We start from the raw sequence: 23,360 nt of genomic DNA, 5'->3' as shown, positions 1-23,360 counted from the left end.
AAACTGTGGCATATTCAAAGGTACATAGAAACTAAACTAGATATTGAGAGTCTACTCCAACAAAAAAAACACCATAATTGGGCAGCATATTTATTATATAGTTCCACAAGAAAAAGGAATAAAATCATAGGGTTAATAGGAATAAAATATCCAATCATGTGATATATTATTCCCTATAGTGATAGTTAAATATAAAAATCTAAGTTAACATGAGAAGATCCTATAACCAAAGTTAGTAGGAATGTTTTGCTAAAAGTTGCAACTATACAAGGCACCGACACAACAACCCACTGCCAAAGGCAAGTAAAACAAGCACTGGTAAAAAAGCAACTATCAATAAGCACGATATCCAAAGATGCATAGAAACCAAACGATATAATGAGTGTTTGATTCAATGTCTTAATATGGAAAAAATCAATAAAATTTACAAAGGAACTAGCTATAAAAGAGAACAACAACTGTCAACACTGTATTAGGAAATTAATTTTTAAAAAATAACACATGATCTAACATGAAAGCGTATCAACATAACAAATGTAATATTAGGACAATCCAATTAAAATATGTTGAAAATTGATGAATCTCAAATTTTATATTTCTTGGTTTTGATTCATATTCTTTCATGTGAGAACTATAGGTCAAGTTCTCATTTTTCTTCTACGAGATTTATGCTAAAAATTGATATAAGTAGGAAAAAATTTACTATGCGTGAGACTAAGTGTGTGTGTGAGAGAGAGAGAGAGAGATGAGCGAGAGACTGAGTATGTGCTGTGTCACAAATTTATTGAAACTAACATAAATTTAGGTTGCATAAATTTACATGAGCCAAGATTGAAGAAACAACAACCTAAAGCACAATTTTGGTGGTGGTGAAGATTGTTGCCACTAAGGGTTTTGTTAGGTTTTTGAGAAGTAGTGAGATATTTATACTCTCTCTCATTGCTTGAAGGAAGGATGTGAAGGATGACAACATAGAGAAATAATGATTGTTTTATATTATTTACTCATGTTAGTCATTTTTTCTTTATAATGAAATCATTTTTTAAAATGAATAATTATAAATCCTAATATATTTTTATTAGAGAAAAAAATGTTATATATTGACAATATAAAAAAATTTACACAGTCATTCAATCACAACATACTATATGTGTAAGTTTGTAGATTTATAAAATAATTATTTTAAAGTGATTTAAATGGTGATACGAGATTGAATGACATTGAAAAACTGTTATACATTATTCACGAGTAAACATTAAAATCTTTTTATTATTAACATTTTTTACAATTTTGTATATATCTAAATCTCCCTCGGTCCTTATTATAAGGTTCAAATTAAAAATATAATTTAATTCTTTTTATAAGGTTCAATTTACAATTTTTCATGCATTACTTATTTACAATCATTAACATCATATCTAGAATAATATGATAGTAGTAAAACATAATTCGTTCATTTTTGTTAGTCTTATTTATAAGGATAGCTTTAGAAAAAATATTAATCTAAGATAAATTTAATATTCTTAACTAAATTAATGAAAATTCGTGTGTGAATTAATTAATTTGACTTTATATTATGGACCAAAGGAGATTTAGAACCATTTTGATTAAACTTAAAAAATAGTTAAATTAAAAACACTTATTTAATATTTTTTTAAAAGTAGATATGAATTGTTTCTTAAAAAAAGTTAAAAAAAAAACTATTTGTCAAGTAAAAACAACTCAGACAAGTCCATAAAAAATATCTTAACACAACTTATTTTATTTTAAAAAAGTGCTTATTAATATTTTTTGGAAACAAATATTTATATAAATTAAAATTATATGACATCTATAAATATAAAAATATTTGAATATGCATGAATATTGTATATATTATGATTTTAATATTTTTTTACATATATAATATACATATCTACTACTAAATAATGATAATAATAATAATTTATACCAAAGGATACAATTTTGTGTAACGGATTTTGGTCTCCACATGTTTTACACCATTTTATCTTTATTTTTAATAATATTAAAGTAATAAAAACAATTGATCCTCATTAGGTACGAAGATTAAAACTGACACACTATCAACATTAACTAATCATTCATTCACCACTCTCCATTTTCATTAAATAATTTTATCTTTAAATCATTTCTTAAATTTTAAAATTACATTAACTTCTGATTATTTTTATATTATTAATTTTTTATTCTGTCATTTTTCTATTAATTTTTATTTTTTTTATTATTTAAAAAATTTAAAAAGACACCCGTTAATAATAATAATAATAATTTTTAGTTTTTTTTTTCTTGTGAAAATTCTAGTTCCTTAATATTAGCTTCTTCCTCTCTCCGTCACTCCACTTCACTCGCCGCCACTCCCCACTCACAATGCAACCCCTTCACCGTCTCGCATCCTGCACGCGCCGCGTCGCCACATCGTCGCTCCGTCACGACTGCCTCCTTCCCCGAGCCCCTTCAGGAATCCTCTCCTTCTCCACCGACGCGCCCGCCGGAGGAGGAGGCTCCTTCGACGCGGCATGGGAGAGCGCCTCCTCGTGGTCGACGGGCCTCGCCGGCGACCACTTCAACGGCCAGGCCCCGTCCGAGGTCCTCGCGTACCTCCAGGACACGGAGGACAGGCTCCGCGAGCTGGAGGCGGAGAACCGCCGAGGGAAGGCCTACTGTGACAGCTGGAAGAGTCGCTTGGAGGAGACTACGGTGCTTCTGAAGCAGGTTCAGGAGCCCGGCGCGCGAGGCTCGTATCTGAAGGATTCCGAGAAGGCGGAGATGTACCGGCTGCACAAGAAGAACCCTCAGGTCTACACCGTGGAGAAGCTCGCTAGGGATTACAGGATCATGCGGCAGAGGGTTCACGCCATCCTCTGGCTCAAGGAGATCGAGGAGGAGGAAGAGAAGAGGCTCGGCCACCCGCTCGACGATTCCGTCGAGCAGTTGCTCGATTCTTGCCCTGAGTGCGTGCGTCCAGATTCATTTGTGTGGATTTGTTTTCGTGTTTTGAATGAATTGATGATGTGGTGTGTGGTGTTGCAGGTTTTTTAATTCGCATGATAGGGAGTTTCATGTGGCGTCTCTGCCGTACAAGCCGGACTTCAAGGTTATGCCGGAGGGGTGGGATGGCATTACCAAGGATGTGGATGAGGTGCATTATGAGATCTCCATGAAGGAGGATGAGATGCTCTATCGGGAGTTTGTCGAGAAGATGAACTTCAATAAAAAGAAAGTAAGTTCACCTCGCCACTAATATAATATGCATGAAAGCATTCAGAACATTGTTGAGTAGATATCTCGTGTTCTTTCTGTTGGATTTGTTGTATTGTTGTGTAATAATATAAGTTTTTGATATCCTCGTTCTGGAAATTAAGAAGGAAAAATGAAATATTCTTAGCTTATGTGTACCTAATTTGTAGATCTTCTCTCATATTAGCTTGTTCTATAAGCTGGTTTTTGACTTATAATAAACTTATTTTAGCTTATGTAGAAACTTATTCCATTTTTCCTTCTTATTTTTTTCTCCTGTAAGTGTTTATAGAGAAACTACATCCGAGGGCCAAATGGTGTATTCTATTTATGGGGATACTTGGTAGTTTTGCCTTTGGCATGGCATATTGGTGGGACTTGTCTTGTCTGTAATTATAGATGATATCTAGAACTGATGTAGACCAGAGCATATATCAAACTCTACTAGGATATGGAGAAGAAATAGTCAAACAGAGCAAATGGGCTTTTTTTTTTGCTCAGCAAAAATAGATATATTATTAATAGGGAATAGTACCAGTGGTACAGAGCAAATGGGCTTGTTAACAAACCAGAAAAGAAGAAAGTTATTAATAATTCTGGGTTTAATATTAAAAAAATATTTATATATTTGCCTTACAAGGGCTCAGGTTTAGCTTTTATAGTTTAAGCTACGACCTTTTTGTTTCAGATTACATTATCTCCTAAGATTTGTAAATTACATGACTTGCTGTTTGGTTAGGCCATTAGATATCAGTCTATCATGTAGCTAGTCTTTGTCCACTTTATGCTCTGGAAGGTTCGCTTTCCTGTCTGAGGGGAAGCCTTTTCCCTTTTCGTTGAACATTATAGTAATAGACTTGATCGTACGATTTTTGAATGAAGAAGTAACTAGCTGGTGACACTTGAGTAGACTATATTCCTTTTACTTTGAGTCAATGCCACAATCAGGGTCTTCTTTTACTTTTTCTTCTTCCTACTCTCGTGATAGCCAGTCAAGTAGGGTTGCAAGGGTAGGCACAATCTGTCGACGGAAAGGCTGTTGTTAATAAAACCAATCTCTCACAGCCCTTGCAATTGTCTGGAGAATACTATGCAATTTGGTTAGCTCTTTACTTTATATTAAGGGAATGACAATAATAAGCCTAAAGCCACACAAAGATGCACATACGTTGCAGAAAGGAGAAAATAATGCAATTTCTTACTGTATTGGCCAACACTTGAGAGTCATTTCTCATCCATGTTTCCTGCATTCCAGTTTGGCTGTGTGCATAGCAACCATCTATGAACATCCCTTCAGATGGAGTGATCCCAAGTCTCAACTACACTAAATACCCTTCAGAATCCTGTCCTGAATCATGAAATCATGCTTTAAATGAAGTCACAAACTGTTGTAGAATCTTGGCAGTCAAAAAGTCCCATAGAGTTTTCAACCAAACGATAGAAGATTATGATCAATTATGATTCCAGTGCTTTGTTTTTACCCATGCCATTTTTTATTTTTTTATAAACTAATGATATATGTCAAGTAGAGTGTTGACACAGGCAGGGCAAAATTTAATCAGCTTTATAAGGTTGATTAGGATCCTAGCCAAATTCCTTGAGTTTAGGTATCAGCAAATTTGAATGTTACTCTAGTTATTAAGATCAGAAAATGTCCACCTTGCATTAGACTGAGTTAACTTGGTGGGAAGTGTTTTATATCAAGCTTGCTTTAGGTAAAAGGCTGTTTTGAGTGTGTGTGTGAGGTTGAGTGTGTATTAAGTTTTATGTGTTGTCATGTTGAGTGTTGAGTGTGAGGGAAGCTGAGTATCTAATCCTTATCCAATGGCAGCTTATCTCCTCTCTCTCTTTCTGTTTTATATATAAATATACAAGCAGTGGCTGAGAAATAAAAAAATAAAGATAGCTCAGCACTTCTCTATTGTATTGTGTAACTCAAATTTCTCAGCAATGTAGTCACTTCATTTTCAACAGAGTTTTCAACCAAACGGTAGAAGATTATGATCAATTATGATTCCAGTGCTTTGTTTTTACCCATGCCATTTTTTATTTATTTATAAACTAATGATATATGTCAAGTAGAGTGTTGACACAGGCAGGGCAAAATTTAATCAGCTTTATAAGGTTGATTAGGATCCTAGTCTAATTCCTTGAGTTTAGGTATCAGCAAATTTGAATGTTACTCTAGTTATTAAGATCAGAAAATGTCCACCTTGCATTAGACTGAGTTAACTTGGTGGGAAGTGTTTTATATCAAGCTTGCTTTCATGCCATGTGCCATGGGGATCAGCAACACATGGTACCGAAATGTTCTTAATCTGAATCAAAGCAATATGTTGGGGATTAGAGAAAATATTCCAAAGATGTCATCAAGTATTTAGTGCAATATGTGTTAGTAAGAAATATATTGCTTTAGGACCAAAAGATTACAAGGAAACATCATTCCAAAAATTAAATGATGTTTCTTGAGAAAGAGAATAATCTGGCCTGCTATGTGTGAGCAAGAACTTTGATAAGATGCTTATTTTTATAGTTTTCAAATTTTGTGGCTAATAAGTATGTTTGCATTGATGTGATTAGTGCAACAGAAATGATGGAGCTTAAAGAAATCTTAACAATAATTTTATTAATTATTTGGGCAATACATTGTTCATGAATTATTAAGTAAAAGTATGATATAAGGAATGTTTTAGTTTCTTTAATTAGGTGTTTCTTCAGACAAATTTTGCATAAGCACTTGGACAGAGTTTTTCTTCATGTGGAACTGTGGAAGTGGTTAAGGAGTAATGTGTTGTGGGCTTCTAAACCATGACCGTTGCTTTGCTGCTACTAGTATGAAAGGAAATGTGCTGTTTTGGGTCACAATGACAAATGTGCCCTGTCAGTTATCAGTTAACTTGACTTCCTAAAGTTAGCCTATCTTGTGTTTGCTTGTTATCTTGATATACACTTGAGCACTGTTACTACAAATCAATTTTACTGGTCTGTTTTAATTTGTTATTGACATTTTTTATCTGATAGTTGATGTAATGGTCATACCACAATATTTATATATATGGATGGTTAAGTAATGAAGCATTTCTCCATCAGATTACAAGACCCAGTAATGTATGTAAGAGAGATGTTTGTAGAAATGGCCGATATTTGTCCTTAAAGTTTCATTAATATTGTTTGTGAATTGTAAATGACTGTATGTAGTCTTTGTTTCTGTATTTGTATCATAATTATTTATTTATTTTCTAATTAAATAAATATATAAAATGTTTTTTTTTTTTAAAATAAAGAACTTGTTTTAGAGGAGAAAAACCAGTTTTAAACTGGTTTCTACACTACTTTGTGGTTTAAAACCGGTTTTAAACTGGTTCACAAAAATCCAGAAACCAATTTTCCAAAAAAAGATTGTTTGGTTTTTAAATCCAAACCAGTTTTCTGGTTTGGTTTAGCTTTGGTTTGAATTTTTGGACAATCCAAACCATGACCACCATAGGTAATGGGGAGATTGATAGGGATGTACGTGGATTGAAGCTAGTGGATGAAGTGGCCAAATGTTTCGGTTGTAATTTGTGATTGTGAAGTGCCTATCAAACTTGAAAGAATATTTTACCTAACAGTCACCAATGATGTTTTATGGTAGTGAATGTTGGGCTGTGAAATTCAAACAGGAACCAAAAATAGTGTATCAGAGATTAAAATGCTAAGGGGAAAGATTGTACATCTAAGAAAAGATAAGAATTGGATCATAAATCTTTGGAAGCAGTGTTATCAACGGTGGATGGTGGAATATGGTAGAAGGCCAAAATTCCGCCATATACACATCATTGTGACCAATGGACGGTGCTAGAGCGGGCCTCCCTTCACTAATTTATATGGCAGTTGGCAAAAATCTGCCACGCTATTCTGACATGGCACCGCCATTTAATAAAACTGTTTGGAAGGAAGTTGAAGTAGCACCTACTAAGGAGATGATGAGATATTGTCTAAACTCTAAATAGAAAAAGACAAATAGAAGTTCTAGTGAGAGAAACATATCTAATGGAATATATTTCAACTAAAAATGGCAGATGTAAAAACACAAGGAGAAACCATTATAAGCTGAAATTTCTTTTGTTGATTTTACAATAAATTTGTTTTCTTAGAGAGTCCAATAGCATCAACTAATCCATTTAGCTTGCCTCCTTAGTGAGATAAATGTTTGTTGTTATTTAGTTTTTCCATTGTTTGTTGAGAATACTTTTCTAGAAAAAAAAATAGTTGTTTGAAATATTGTTCAAACATTTTTCAATTGTTTTATGGTATTTGTTGCTTTACTAACACCTATTTTAACAAATATGGTCTATGCGTGAACAGATCCCCTCACATTCATATTCAGCTTCTTTGTTCTGTGTGCTGCTAGTAAGATATTTGCTTGTGGATCTCATTGAATAATGTGGTTTTGGTTGTGTGCAGATGGCTGGAGAGGTAAAATGCCATAAGTATAGTCGACGACGCCCTTCAGATGGATGGACTTTTACAGTAGAGAAATTGGGACATCAGGGAAAGCGTGGAGGTGGTGGTGGCTGGAAGTTTGCTAGCATGCCAGATGGATCAAGCCGACCACTGAATGATATGGAGAAAATGTATGTGAAGCGAGAGACACCACGCCGGCGACGCAGGATTCTTCCTTGATTACTTGATTTTTTTTTTTGGAAGTTTTGATTAGCTGTTAAAATTAGATTTTTTACCCATTGTATTCAATGGTTTGGGATGTGTAGTGTCAATTGTTGTCTTTTTTCTTTTGGATGAGTTATTGTATTAGAAGATTTACTTAGAAGAGTTGTGCATGTGTTTTGTTGATTGAGAAAATTAGAACTATATGTGATCTCTTGGATTTGACTTTAGGCATTAAATATATCCATCATCTATTTTTTTACATAAAAGGCAAGGTTTTATATAATTTAAAGAAAATCTACTTCCTCCTCCTTATAAGACTCAAATTAAAAGTGGTGATGATCTTTTTTATAAGACTTAATTCATAATGTCCTTTGAATTAACTATTTGACTTAATATCTTTAATTAAAAGTTATAATAACAAATAATTAGAATAGAGAGAGGAAAATTAATAATAATGGTAGTTTTGAAAAAAAATTAAATTGAAAAAATATTTATTGTTATTAATTAATTAACTATTTTTTATAATCTTGATAATAGGTGTTGGCATCACCTCCTCATTGTTGTTAGGGATGATAATGGATAAGGGTTTATAGTGCTCATTCTTATATTTGCATATAAAAATAATCTGGTCTCATACTTACATAGATAGTAATTTTAATTTGTATTTATACTTGCTGGATATCTATATACCCATTTTACTTATGCATGAGATTAGTAATAATAAATTAGTAAAAATTAATTAAAATAATTATTACAATTCTAATAAAAATTTATTCTTAAATAATTTAAACATAACATTAAAAGCATTAATGTTCTAATCACTTAAAAAAAATCTAATTAAAGGTTTAAGATTTTTCATTTTTTAATAATGAATGACATTGTTAAAGATTAGAGATTTAAAGTATTAGTCCTAATATATATATATATATATATATATATATATATATATATATATATATATATATATATATATATATATATATATATATATATATATATATATATATATATATATCTTAACATATATTAATACATAAAATATGCAAGATGAGACAGGTTGGATATTATAATATCCATACTCATGTAAATTTGCAAGTAAATACCGGTTTCTATTCAACTCTAACGTTGTGGGTAATTATTTGTCTCACTTGTGGATATTTTTGTGAGTATCCGTAAGGTCCGGACACACTTTATCATTTGATATGATTAAAATATTATTTTGTTCTATTATGTTCCATCTTGATCTTATGTCTTATCCTAATTTATTATATTATGACCACCAAACAAGTCCTCAAGTGATTCACAAAGAAGTTCCTCCCTTTTTCTTGGAGGAATCATTTTCGTTCATTCAATGAATTTTTTTTACAATTGAATTTGTTTGACAAAAAAAAGTAAAAAATAATGCATCATCTATGTGAAGTCACCCCCACTTGGTAATATATAAAAAATAGGGTAAATAATTATTTTGATGATAAAAAATTTAAATATAGTTACCAAGTGTTACGAAAAGAGACAGATTAGTCCCACAAATAATTTAATGACAAATTAATTTTTAAATTTTATAACTTAATATCAAATTAATCATAAAAATTATAATTCATTATCAAAAAGGTCATTGAATACTAGAGGACTAATTTATTACCAGACTTACACTTTTAGGGACTATAACGGGAATTTACCGGAAAAAAAAATATAGGGGAAGGATGGACCTTGGCCCGGTTCACGGAGCGAAAAAAAAAAAGAAATTATGGCCCACCCTGGTTTCCATCTCCAGTTTCATCACTATTTTCTTATGTCCTACTGATTTGAACAACTCATTGATTCGTTGAACCGATGATGTCATTTTCTTAGGAACTCCGAACAACACAGCACAGGACACGACACGCCCAATGGTTGGCGACGGTGAAGTTACAGTCTTCGCCGACACAAACTTAGGCACTCGCATTGCTTTCAATGCCCCTCCTGACATCACAGCTGCATCACTCAAAAGTAGGTTCATAAAAAAAAACTCCTTTTTCTCCTCCACACTTCATGTTCTGGGTTTAAATATTTTTCCCATTTGAAGATTTTGTTGATTCTGTTGTGTTATTTCACTTGTAACCTTTGCCTCCGTGTGGTTACATGTTTTTGGGTTGAATAACACTGTCTCACTTGCTTTGATATGAAATTGTTGCAGTGATGATGACTTTGAGGAGGAGTATGTCTTGTGAGTTATGTATATTTTTTGTACTTGTTTATGTTGGGAATGAGGGTCTTTTGCAAGGGTTTAGATAAATTTGTATCTGTTTAGCATTAATTTTGTGATTTAATATTTTTGCACATGTTCAAGCATTTATGGGCATCTATTGTGGATTTGTTCAAATGAAATTAATCTCATTTCCATTTTTACTTGAATCCGCTTATTCTCTCCACCCACATGGCCTAGCAGTTGTGTTCAAGTAAGTTTGAAGATGAAAGATGAAACCTAGTCATGCCATTTGATAATTCATTTAAAATTATAGTGGGGAAAGCCTAGCAGTCTGAATTGATGATAATGTCAACTCAATCATGGCTCTATTTCAGCTCATCAATCAAACAATGGTTATGTTTTAATCAATTTTCAATATTTTGCTTAAATGTATATCATATTGAATTTACTATAGACTTGAATATTAAGGTCTTCTCACTCTCGAGCCAAGATGATCGTATTACTATCTTTTTGCTCAGCTGAAATTTAATAAATCTAAAAAGCATTTGACTCCTACAGAGAGAACTGTATAATGGCCTTGGATATTCCAAATTAGTTTACCTCTAAAGGCAGACTTTCTTGTGCTGATAGTGTTGCTTGTCCGGACCTTTATTTTCTTAATCAGATAATAAGACGACAGTTATGGACATTTAATAAAATTATACATAAACCTTTCCAGTGAAATGGGTTTTTTCTATGGATGCCAAAAGTGAAGCAATTTCCTCTATCTTGCTATTGAACATAAATAGACAACAGATAATTTAGGTATAGCCAACCCTGTTTTTTTTTCCCTTTGCTTGGAACTCTTTCGTGAAGGCATGAACAAAGTTTTTGATTGTCAAGGAGCTTCTCTTTATCCTGCTTCCTTAAATCAAATTATGGAATTCTCTCCTGGGGCCGGGAACACCATTCTCGCTAGACATATTTGCAATTTCTGCTTCTCAGTTTGTGGATTGCAGAACAGGCTGCTTCTAATTTGGTTGGCGTTGTATCATGTGTGTATAACATTAGATGAGGGAGATAATGGACTTCAAAGGGCTTCACCTTTCAATTTTGGGTTGTTTCTTATGATATGATCTTTCCTTTTTTTTCCATAAAGGTGGGGTTTCAAATGCAATGTTCAAAATCTAGTCTTCTTTGAGTTTGAGTCTTTTCATGAAATGCTTTGGCTCCAATTTAGGTTAGTTTTTCCATATAATTAATGGTCTGGAGCACTGCTGATTCTTGACCATTGTCAATATCATCCACAAACTTTAAAAAATGAAAAAACTGGGCAGTGATGTGTAGATGCAATTGGCTTTGATGTTTTGATGATGATCATGATGATGTGTTGCAATTGATGCAAATGGGCTTTTCAAGATTAAAATTCAAGACAATACTTCAAGATTACAAGGCACAACATCAAGATGATCACTAGAATATTAGGAAGGGAATTCCTAATTGAATTAGCAAAGGTTTGGCCAAGTGATTTAAAATAAAAAGTGTTTTTCAAAGGTTTTACTCTCTGGTAATCGATTACCAGAGGATGTAATCGATTACCAGTGGCCAAATACATTTTATAACAGCTATAAAAATTTGAATTCGAAATTTTAAAAGCTGTAATCGATTACACAATTTTGGTAATCGATTACCAGCAGTTAGTAAACGTTTTAATTCAAATTTTAAAAGCTGTAATCGATTACACAATTACTGTAATCGATTACCAGACAGGAATTTCAGAAAAATAATTTCAAGAGTCACAACTTTTCAAAGGCTTTACTCATGACCACCAATGGTCTATATATATGTGACTTAAACACGAAATTGCTCAGAGATTTTCAGAACAAAAAAGTGTTTATCCTCTCAAAAAGCAATTTCATTTTATCCTCTTAAAGAATTCCTTGGCCAATTCAATTGCAATTCTTTAAGGAATTATTTGAGTGCTCAATCTGTAAAATCCATCTCTTTCAAGAGAGATTTGTTCCTCTTCTTCTTCTCATTTTCTAAGGGATTAAGAGACTGTGAGTCTCTTGTTGTAAAGGATCTCTAAACACAAAGGAAGGATTGTCCTTGTGTGTTTAGAACTTGTAAAAGGAATTTACAAGTTAGTGGAACTCTCAAGCGGGTTGCTTGGGGACTGGACGTAGGCACAAGGGTGTGGCCGAACCAGTATAAAACTGAGTTTGCATTTTCTCTTCCCTTAATCTCCTTTATTTATTTTTGCTTTATATTCATATTCAAGTTGCTTCGTTTGAATTAATATTTAAGAAGATTGTCATTAAGGGAATTCATAACTTGAGTAAAAAGTGAAATAGATTTTTAATTAGGGGAAACAGTTTGGAATATCTTAATTCAACCCCCCCTTCTTAAGATATCTGAGACCACTTGTCTAACAAGTGGTATCAGAGCTTCATTCTTGTACAAAGTTTAGAAGCTTCAAGAAAAAGATGGCCTCAGCAAATTCCTTGTTTCCAGAAGGGAATTCTATAAATAGACCTCCAATCTTTAATGGAGAGGGTTACCACTACTGGAAAACCCGAATGCAAATTTTTATCGAGGCAATAGATCTAAATATCTGGGAAGCCATTGAAATAGGGCCTTATATACCCACCACAGTAGAAAGAGTTTCAATAGATGGTAGTTCATCAAGTGAAAGCATAACCATAGAAAAACCTAGAGATAGATGGTCTGAAGAGGATAGAAAACGTGTACAATACAACCTAAAAGCCAAAAACATAATAACATCTGCCCTAGGAATGGATGAATATTTCAGAGTTTCAAATTGCAAGAGTGCTAAGGAAATGTGGGACACTCTTCGATTAACACATGAAGGAACTACAGATGTTAAAAGATCTAGGATAAATGCACTAACTCATGAGTATGAATTATTTAGAATGAATACAAATGAAAATATTCAGAGTATGCAAAAGAGATTTACACATATAGTAAATCATCTAGCAGCCTTAGGCAAAGAATTTCAAAATGAAGATCTTATAAACAAGGTGCTAAGATGTTTAAGTAGAGAATGGCAACCCAAAGTAACGGCTATTTCTGAATCAAGAGATTTGTCTAACATGTCTCTTGCCACTTTATTTGGTAAGTTGCAGGAACACGAGATGGAACTATTGAGATTGCACCAAAATGAAGAAAATGACAAGAAAAAGAAAGGAATTGCTCTTAAAGCATCATCCTCAATTCAAGAAGAAAGTGATCAGGATAATGATGCAGATGATGATGATGATCTAAGTTTCTTTGTAAAAAGATTCAACAAATTTCTTAAAGTAAGAGGAAATCAGAGGCGACCAAATTTTAAATCAAAGAGAAGGACAGAAAATTCATCCTCTACTCTAAAATGCTTTGAATGCAATCAACCTGGACATCTGAGGGTTGATTGTCCCATCTTCAAGAAAAAGATGGAAAAATCTGAAAAGAAAAATCATAGTGAGAAGAAACTAAAGAAAGCATACATCACATGGGATGAAAATGATTTGGAATCCTCTGATGATTCTGAAAATGAAGAGATAAATCTTTGCCTTATGGCAAAAAGTTACGAAAGTGATGAAGAGGTAACATCTTCAAACAACTTATCTATTTCTTTTGATGAATTGCAAGATGCATTTGCTGATTTGCATAAAGAATCAATTAAACTTGCAAAATTAGTTTCATCATCAAAGAAAACAATTTCAAATTTAGAAAATGAAATTTCAAAATTAAACAAAGAATTAGATCTTCTTAGAAATGAAGTTTCAATCTCTAAAACAAATGAAAAAGTTAATATCTCCACTATTAATGACAAGAAAATAACAGATTCTTGTAGTTGTTGTGATAAATATGTAAAAGAAATTAAAGAGTTAAAAAATTCACTTGCAAAATTTTCATATAGTAGAAATAATTTAGATGTTATATTAAGTAAACAAAGATATGTGTCAAATAAAAATGGACTAGGGTATAAATCTGAAAAACTACAAAAGGTTTATAAAAACTTTTCCACTTCCACACAAAAATGTAATTCTAATTCCATCACTTGTTTTTACTGTGGAAGAAGAGGACATGGCATATCAACTTGCTACTTCAAGAAAAATTACAGTAATATTAAAATGATATGGGTCCCAAAAGGATCCTCAGTTTATACTAACATGCAAGGACCCAATAAAATTTGGGTACCTAAGTCAAAAACTTGATTATGCAGGTATCTTTGAGAAAGAAGTGGTACATAGATAGCGGATGCTCAAAACATATGACTGGGGATGCATCAAATTTTACACACATATCTCCAAAGAAAAGCGGGCATGTAACATATGGTGACAACAACAAAGGTAGAATTCTTGGAGTGGGTAAAATAGGTACAAATTCTTCAAACTCCATTGAAAATGTTCTACTTGTTGAAGGTCTTAAGCATAGCCTGCTTAGCGTTAGTCAACTATGTGACAAAGGCTATCTAGTATCATTTGATTCTCAAAAATGTCTTATAGAACATAAGCATGACAGTAATATAAAGCATGTAGGACATAGAGTCAATAATGTTTACATGATAGACTTAAGCATAAAACAAGAAAACAATCATTGCTTTCTTAGTAAAGATGATGATCCATGGTTATGGCATAAAAGAATTGCTCACATAAACATGGATCACTTAAATAAATTAATTTCAAAAGATTTAGTAGTTGGTTTGCCTAAATTGAAATTTGAAAAAGATAAATTATGCGATGCATGTCAAAAGGGCAAACAAACAAGAGTCTCATTCAAATCTAAAAATGTTGTTTCAACCACTCGACCATTACAGTTATTGCATATGGATCTATTTGGTCCATCTAGAACCATGAGTTTTGGAGGAAATTACTATGCTTTAGTTATAGTTGATGATTTCTCTAGATATACTTGGACATTATTTATTACACATAAAAGTGATTCATTCCATGCATTTAGGAAACTTGCTAAAGTCATACAAAACAAGAAAAATCTCAAGATTGCATCCATTAGAAGTGATCATGGGGGTGAATTTGAAAATAAAGATTTTGAATTATTTTGTGATGAACATGGTATTGAACATAATTTTTCTGCACCAAGAACTCCTCAACAAAATGGAGTTGTTGAGAGGAAAAATAGGTCATTGGAAGAAATTGCAAGAACTTTATTAAATGATACTTCTCTTCCAAAGTATTTTTGGGCTGAAGCTGTCAATACTGCATGTTACATCATGAATAGAGCCTTGATAAGACCTATTTTAAAGAAAACCCCATATGAGTTATTTAACGGTAGAAAACCTAATATTTCTCATCTACATGTTTTTGGGTGCAAGTGCTTTGTACTTAATAACGGTAAAGATAATCTAGGAAAATTCGATGCAAAATCTGATGAAGGCATTTTTCTTGGATATTCTTTACAAAGCAAAGCATATAGAATATATAATAAGAGAACTATGAATATAGAGGAATCCATTCATGTTACCTTTGATGAATCTAATGCTATATTATCAACAAAGAATATGCTAGATGACATTGCAGATTCTTTAGAACATATGAACATTCATGAACAAGATTCCAAAGGAAATGACAAAGGAAACAATGAAGATCCTCCAGAAGAAGGCAAATCCAATGATGTACTCCCAAGAGAATGGAAAACTTCAAGAGATCATCCCCTCGACAACATAATTGGTGATATCTCAAAAGGGGTAACAACCAGACATTCTCTTAAAGATTTATGCAATAATATGGCTTTTGTATCTATGATTGAACCTAAAAATATAAAAGAAGCCATAGTAGATGATAATTGGATCATTGCCATGCAAGAAGAACTAAACCAATTTGAAAGAAACAATGTATGGAAATTAGTAGAAAAACCTGAAAATTATCCTGTCATTGGAACGAAATGGGTTTTTAGAAATAAACTAGATGAACATGGTATAATTATTAGAAATAAAGCCAGGTTAGTAGCAAAAGGGTATAATCAAGAAGAGGGAATAGACTATGAAGAAACATATGCTCCTGTTGCAAGATTAGAAGCCATTAGAATGCTTTTGGCATATGCATCCATAATGAACTTTAAACTTTATCAAATGGATGTTAAGAGTGCCTTTTTAAATGGCTTAATTCAAGAAGAGGTATATGTTGAACAACCCCCTGGTTTTGAAATTTCTGATAAACCAAACCATGTTTATAAATTACAAAAGGCTCTTTATGGTTTGAAACAAGCCCCTAGGGCATGGTATGAACGATTAAGTAGTTTTCTTCTTGAAAAAGAATTCTCCAGAGGTAAAGTGGATACCACATTATTCATAAAGAGAAGGCATAATGATATTTTGTTGGTTCAAATATATGTTGATGATATAATTTTTGGATCCACTAATGATTCATTGTGCAAGGAGTTTTCCCTTGATATGCAAAGTGAATTTGAAATGTCAATGATGGGAGAACTAAAGTACTTTCTGGGATTACAAATCAAGCAAACTCAAGAAGGTATATTCATCAATCAATCCAAATACTGCAAGGAATTGATCAAAAGATTTGGGATGGATAGTGCAAAACACATGTCTACACCGATGAGCACTAATTGTTACTTAGATAAAGATGAATCTGGTCAGTCTATAGACATAAAACAATATCGAGGTATGATCGGATCTCTTCTTTATTTATCTGCTAGTAGACCTGATATTATGTTTAGTGTATGCATGTGTGCTAGGTTTCAATCCAACCCCAAACAATCACATCTAAGTGCAGTAAAGAGAATCATGAGATATCTATTAGGAACAATCAATTTAGGATTATGGTATCCTAAGAATTCAACATGTAACTTAATAGGATATTCTGATTCTGATTTTGCCGGGTCTAAAACTGATAGAAAAAGTACAAGTGGAACTTGTCAATTTATTGGATCGGCTCTTGTCTCATGGCATAGTAAGAAACAAAACAGTGTTGCTTTATCTACTGCTGAAGCGGAGTATATCTCTGCCGGTAGTTGTTGTGCACAAATTTTATGGATGAAGCAACAATTATCTGACTATGGCATCATTCTTGATCGCATACCTATTAAGTGTGATAATACTAGTGCCATAAATCTATCCAAAAACCCAGTTCAACATTCAAGAACTAAACATATAGAGATTAGACACCACTTTCTTAGAGATCATGTCTTAAAGGGAGATTGTGTATTAGAATTTGTTGATACTAAGAATCAACTTGCTGATATTTTCACTAAACCTCTCCCCAAGGAAGTGTTTTTCTCTATTAGAAGAGAATTAGGTCTCTTAGATGTAAGAGATTTAGAAAAATAGGAATTGATTGGTTGATTGATTAGTTGATTGATTGGTTGATTTACTTTTTACCTTTTGATTGTAGATTATTTTGTTTGATCTTGTTTGAATTCTTGTTTTTATGATAGAATTTATGATTTCTTGTGTATATAGTAATTGAATGATTGAATTTAGTGTATTAGTAGTGAAAATTAGTCATATAAGATGTATTTGAGCATAAATATAGATATTCTCTTAGAAACTAGCCTAGGATAGGCTCTGGTAATCGATTACCGCTCAATGTAATCGATTACACTTGAACAGGCAGCCTGTAATCGATTACAACATCCTGTAATCGATTACCAGAAGGCTTATTGGGCCTGTAATCGATTACCAATACCTGTAATCGATTACAATGCGTCATCTTCTATAAATACTCACGAAATCGGAGCTCGTGCGCAGCCAAAGCTTCCTCCACGCTTTCCTCCATACCTAGAACTTCAAACCTTCGATTCTCACTCGATTCTTCACCAAATCACGTCCCGTAAAGCCCAATCTTCCTCTTTTTCACTCCTCTTTCACTTCCACCGATCAAAATCCAGAAAAACTTCATCAAATGGCAGAGCCATCAAAGAAGAGAAAGGGATCATCCTCCACCGCTACCGCTGCTGCCCATCGCCGTCACGGCCCATCCGGAGCACCCACAGCACCTATTCCTCCTTCTTTGTCATCTCCAAGATCATCAACATTGTTTTCATCCGATGATCAACGTCTACGGTACCTTTCTCAGTTTTCTTCTAGAATAATCTTAGACCCTAAGTACCTAGACGTAGAGTTCTTTAATGATGAAACGTTTGATTGCTATCAAGTGTTTCAGAATTCTGGTCTTGTTGATTTCATGTCATTTAAATTGCCATATTATCCTGAACTTGTAAAGGTCTTCTACTGCAATTTGAAAATTCAGGATGGTATTATTATGTCTGAGGTGCATGGTACTTCTATGGTCATTGATCAGTCACTTTTCTTTTCTTTGACTCATTTACCCAGTCAAGGTGCACCTTTTGAGGGCACCATTGTTGATGACTGGAAATTCGATTATTCGAGTCATGATGCTCGTCGCATGGTCTGCAATGATCAAGCTGACATGACCGGTAGATTGTTGGCCGGGTCATTAACTTTTGATAATCGCATCATGCATTATATCATTGTTAGAATTTTGCTTCCTCGGTCTTCAAATTTAGCACAAGCCTCTGAGGAGGATTTGATTCTTATGTGGGCTTTTCTAACCGGTCGTCAGATCGACTGGGCCCATTTGGTTCGGTACCGAATGCATAAGGCATTACGGGCCAATGCACCTCTTCCTTATCCACACTTGATTACTCTGTTTTTGCGTCATTTTCAAATTCCGCTTGATGATGAACCCTTTGTTCAAGTCAAGCGTTCCTTTGCAATTGGTGCTGGAGCAGTGACCTCCTTTGGGTATCGTAAAGATCGGAATGGACAATGGCTGAAGAAGGATGCACTCCCTCCTCAAGATGAACGTACTCCTTTACCTCCTCCTCAACGTGAGGATTCCGCACTCATGAATGAAGTCCTCTCCGAATTACGAGGTCTTCGTTCGTATGTTGGTGACCGCTTCGACTCGTTAGATTCACGCTTTGCCGGTATGGACATTCGTCTTACACAGCTTGAAGAGGATGTCGGATACATTCGTCAGAGTTTCGATCTTCCACCACCACCTCCGTCTTCCTAGATTTTAGGTTATGATTATTTATCTTTTATAAGCCGTGTATTTTGGCTTTTAGTTTCTTAGAATTTACATTATTATGCTAAGTACTTTGCTTATTTATCTTGTGGATTTTAAACTTCAGTCTCGGATGTTTTGTGGTTGTTGACATTTTCAGTTATTTGGATTCTGGTTTGATTATTTCTTGTTTGTGAGTTTGGCTTATTGTATTTAATACTCTGATGCTTATATCTTGCTACTCAATTGTTATAACTGTGTTGATTTCTGAGTTCTTTGGCTTTTTGATGTTGCCAAAGGGGGAGAAAAAGGTTGTAGCAAAAGCTTAAGAAAAAGCTTAACAAACTTAGAAATCAAGTGATCATGTATTCCGAAATATAGGGGGAGAAAACGGATGCACATTTTATCTATATACAATTGTTTGTTGCTTGCTTGAATCTTGATTTCAGGTATTGTATTGTCATCATCAAAAAGGGGGAGATTGTAGATGCAATTGGCTTTGATGTTTTGATGATGATCATGATGATGTGTTGCAATTGATGCAAATGGGCTTTTCAAGATTAAAATTCAAGACAATACTTCAAGATTACAAGGCACAACATCAAGATGATCACTAGAATATTAGGAAGGGAATTCCTAATTGAATTAGCAAAGGTTTGGCCAAGTGATTTAAAATAAAAAGTGTTTTTCAAAGGTTTTACTCTCTGGTAATCGATTACCAGAGGATGTAATCGATTACCAGTGGCCAAATACATTTTATAACAGCTATAAAAATTTGAATTCGAAATTTTAAAAGCTGTAATCGATTACACAATTTTGGTAATCGATTACCAGCAGTTAGTAAACGTTTTAATTCAAATTTTAAAAGCTGTAATCGATTACACAATTACTGTAATCGATTACCAGACAGGAATTTCAGAAAAATAATTTCAAGAGTCACAACTTTTCAAAGGCTTTACTCATGACCACCAATGGTCTATATATATGTGACTTAAACACGAAATTGCTCAGAGATTTTCAGAACAAAAAAGTGTTTATCCTCTCAAAAAGCAATTTCATTTTATCCTCTTAAAGAATTCCTTGGCCAATTCAATTGCAATTCTTTAAGGAATTATTTGAGTGCTCAATCTGTAAAATCCATCTCTTTCAAGAGAGATTTGTTCCTCTTCTTCTTCTCATTTTCTAAGGGATTAAGAGACTGTGAGTCTCTTGTTGTAAAGGATCTCTAAACACAAAGGAAGGATTGTCCTTGTGTGTTTAGAACTTGTAAAAGGAATTTACAAGTTAGTGGAACTCTCAAGCGGGTTGCTTGGGGACTGGACGTAGGCACAAGGGTGTGGCCGAACCAGTATAAAACTGAGTTTGCATTTTCTCTTCCCTTAATCTCCTTTATTTATTTTTGCTTTATATTCATATTCAAGTTGCTTCGTTTGAATTAATATTTAAGAAGATTGTCATTAAGGGAATTCATAACTTGAGTAAAAAGTGAAATAGATTTTTAATTAGGGGAAACAGTTTGGAATATCTTAATTCAACCCCCCCTTCTTAAGATATCTGAGGCCACTTGTCTAACATGATGAAATTGCAGTTTAACCTGGAGTATGTTAGGTTATGACAGGAAAACTAATTTGTGCAATGATTATTCTGCAGGAGACTTTGAGAAAGCACACTTCAGTTGTTTACCAGATATAGGAGAGATCCAAGTTAATGCTTTGAGAAAGCACACTTCAGTTGTAGGTACTTTACTTTCTGTTTAGTATCTATGCATCTTTTTTTATGAATTTCTGCAACAATGAGTTTGAGTTACTGTATATTCTTCTAGGTGAAGCAAAAACCATGCTTCTACTACCTGCCTGATTCCTTCCCTTTAAAATATGCTTTCCCTGCAATGAGAGGAACATGGTTTCTTCATGTGGAAGTGAAGCATTTAAAGCATTTGTGCATTCTGTGTCCGCCCGGTGATGCAGCTGTTCTTTCAAAACACAAGGACTTAAAGACCTGCAATGGTGAGGATAAGGCAAAATGCAAAAGTGAGGAAAAGAAAATGGAAGGGTTCCAACCCCATGCATGCATTGTGGAAGAGGATGAAACTACTAATCATGTTTCAAAGAAGCAGAACAAAGAGAATTTCTCATGAAAATCACGCGCAGAATACAGCCTCTGGAATGCCAGAAAGATATCCCAGCAGATTTGGAGACAAATCTACTGGTATGTCCAATAAGAGTTCAGATGTAATGCCAGAGAATAAAGTTGAAAATGTGGTTGAGTTGCATCCAAATTCGATGCAATGCAGTCTCAGTAAGATGTCTACACAAGTGATATCAGTCACAGGTATAATCCATAAATATTTTTCAAGTTTCAATGGGATCGACAATTTTAGCAGCTCTTCAAACTCAGATATTACATCTAAATCTATTCATAGTGAGATTGAAGTTCATTCAAACACCAGAGAACACAGTTGCTCAAAGAGACAAAGCGATTCCTTGCCACAGTTCACTCCCAAAACACCCCCACATGTCTTGCATGCTCCATTTCATGTTGAATCGGTTTCCATAAAATCAGGGTGCAAAAATAGAAAATCAAATTTTGGGAAACATCTTAAATCAGGTGGCAAAAATAGAAAATCAAAAGTTGGGAAACATCTTCTATCAGGGGACGAAAAGAGAGAATCAAAAATTGGGAATTGTCTTCTTGCCGCTTCACGGAGTCTTGGGGTTTCTATCACTAAGCATGATCCTGCACTTTCTTTCTGCAGATTTAAGGATAGAAAACTACTGCAGGACAAATCTCAAATGAAGGAAGGGTTTGATATTTTCTATCAGTGAAAGTGATGATTGACGGTATGGTGTAGAGTAGACTATAACAAATGTGTAAATATAATGTGATTGAATTATATTTGATCTATTTTGTGGCCTATGGCTTGCAAATATCAGACTTCTGATTTAGTGTTGCCATTGGGGAAATTATAGGCAAAATGTTGTAAGTTTATCTTGTAGATCACAAGAAAGCAAACAGATGTGCAATTAGCTAGCAGTTTGTTACTATTGAGATTTTTTTTGCATAGATGTCGTCAGAGCTAATGTTGGTTCTTCAATGCTTCTCTAAACATGCAGGCAGCAAACATATGACTATTTTTCAAAGTCTTGTTGCAAAGGAATGAGAAAAGGATTGTAATCTATCAAACATTAAGCCAAGATTTGTTGGTTTTTCTGTAATGTACTTGTATTTCCTTTTTCTAGTGTAAATTTTGCAGCTCAGTTGGGGCTGTTGTTTATAATTATAGCAACACTGGAAACAAGAATGGAATGGGTGTTCTGATTTGCTTCATTTGGAGCAGTGTATATTTTTCTTAAAAAAGAGAATGCTATCTTTTGTCTTCTATACATTGTCTTGCATCCCATCATCACTCCCTATACATCATGCAGGATTCCATAGCATTTGCTCTGCATTTTCCTTTTATCTTTTCTGTTAGTAATTGCACTAGTTTTAACGTGAACTAAAACAGTTTGTTAATAGTTAAATACAAAAAATGTCCGATATGTGCTAGTGATGGGTTTATATTACATTTGAGAATTTGACATTCTTTTAAAATTTAAACTATTTTAGTAATTATACATTAATATGACTTGTTGACTAAATACTATTTTAAATAAGATATTATACATTTTATGTAAATATTATTTGTTTTGAAATATATATCAAAGAATATATTTTAATTTGTTTTATTTTTCTTTATTTCCATAGATTAATTGTACATAATGTTAAATTTTATATCATGTTAACAATTGGGTTCCTTCAATCTTAGCTCATTCATTATTTAGTTTTGGAAAGGTTGGACTCAAGTCTAAACAAAATTGCTATCAATATTCTAGATTGAACAGAAATTAAAATAAAACTGTCCTAATTCATTCAATGAAGACCCCAATGATAATATGATATGGTTATTGGTTAAATTTACATTATTGTAGCATCTTTACAGTATTTTATTATTGTAAAATATGAAACTTTGTTTTACTCCTCTCGACGATTACTTGAAGTTATATTGATATTTTTTTATTATACATAAATAACATTTTTAGTAAATGTCATCTTTAAAATCGAATCATAAATTCATAACAGTTATTAGCTTCTCCATTATGTTAATTTATTTATTCACCATCAAATTAATCATAATTTTAAAATCCATTTAAAAGTTTTTTTAAAAAAATAAAAAATCACTAAAGATCGATTTAATTTTAACATTACATTAATTAATTTTAGAATAAATAATTAAA

At 33.2% G+C, this 23,360-nt stretch overlaps 2 protein-coding genes across 7 annotated transcripts; both read left to right on the top strand.

Annotated features, from left to right (window-relative positions):
- Positions 1-2,309: 2,309 nt before the first annotated feature.
- On the top strand, positions 2,310-8,100 carry LOC100804430 (protein GAMETE CELL DEFECTIVE 1, mitochondrial). The gene is made up of 3 exons (XM_003547369.5): positions 2,310-2,972; positions 3,052-3,241; positions 7,705-8,100. The coding sequence occupies exons 1-3, from the start codon at positions 2,389-2,391 to the stop codon at positions 7,921-7,923; spliced, it is 993 nt and encodes a 330-aa protein (XP_003547417.1). The 5' UTR covers positions 2,310-2,388; the 3' UTR covers positions 7,924-8,100.
- A 1,492-nt stretch (positions 8,101-9,592) lies between these two features.
- Positions 9,593-22,343, top strand: LOC106796024 (uncharacterized). 6 transcript variants are annotated; one of them, XR_003264842.2, is made up of 3 exons: positions 9,593-9,897; positions 20,737-20,823; positions 20,909-22,343. XR_003264842.2 is itself a non-coding variant. In XM_026125965.2 (3 exons), exons 1-3 carry the CDS (start codon positions 9,798-9,800, stop codon positions 21,221-21,223), a joined length of 498 nt encoding a protein of 165 aa, XP_025981750.1. In that variant the 5' UTR covers positions 9,596-9,797; the 3' UTR covers positions 21,224-22,343. The 6 variants fall into 6 exon arrangements, 4 of the variants coding, with proteins under 4 accessions (XP_025981750.1, XP_040865984.1, XP_040865983.1 ...); XM_026125965.2 differs by having other exon boundaries at positions 9,596-9,897; positions 20,737-20,819; XM_041010050.1 differs by lacking the exon at positions 9,593-9,897 and adding an exon at positions 16,660-16,719 and having other exon boundaries at positions 20,737-20,819.
- The last annotated feature ends 1,017 nt before the right edge of the window (positions 22,344-23,360 follow it).

Source organism: Glycine max, chromosome 15 (assembly GCF_000004515.6).
Source record: "Glycine max cultivar Williams 82 chromosome 15, Glycine_max_v4.0, whole genome shotgun sequence".
Lineage (NCBI taxonomy): Eukaryota > Viridiplantae > Streptophyta > Magnoliopsida > Fabales > Fabaceae > Glycine > Glycine max.
Note: the sequence above shows the minus strand (reverse complement) of the source record. Positions and strands in the feature narration are given on the sequence as shown.

What these genes read in the sequence shown, in the direction of transcription:
- LOC100804430 (XM_003547369.5), top strand. Translation starts at nt 2,389, where the DNA reads ATGCAACCCCTTCACCGTCTCGCATCCTGCACGCGCCGCGTCGCCACA. An exon ending in TTGCTCGATTCTTGCCCTGA is followed by an intron (nt 2,973 to 3,051) that starts GTGCGTGCGTCC and finishes GTGGTGTTGCAG; the next exon opens with GTTTTTTAATTCGCATGATA. An exon ending in TGAACTTCAATAAAAAGAAA is followed by an intron (nt 3,242 to 7,704) that starts GTAAGTTCACCT and finishes GGTTGTGTGCAG; the next exon opens with ATGGCTGGAGAGGTAAAATG.
- LOC106796024 (XM_041010050.1), top strand. Translation starts at nt 21,090, where the DNA reads ATGGTGAGGATAAGGCAAAATGCAAAAGTGAGGAAAAGAAAATGGAAG.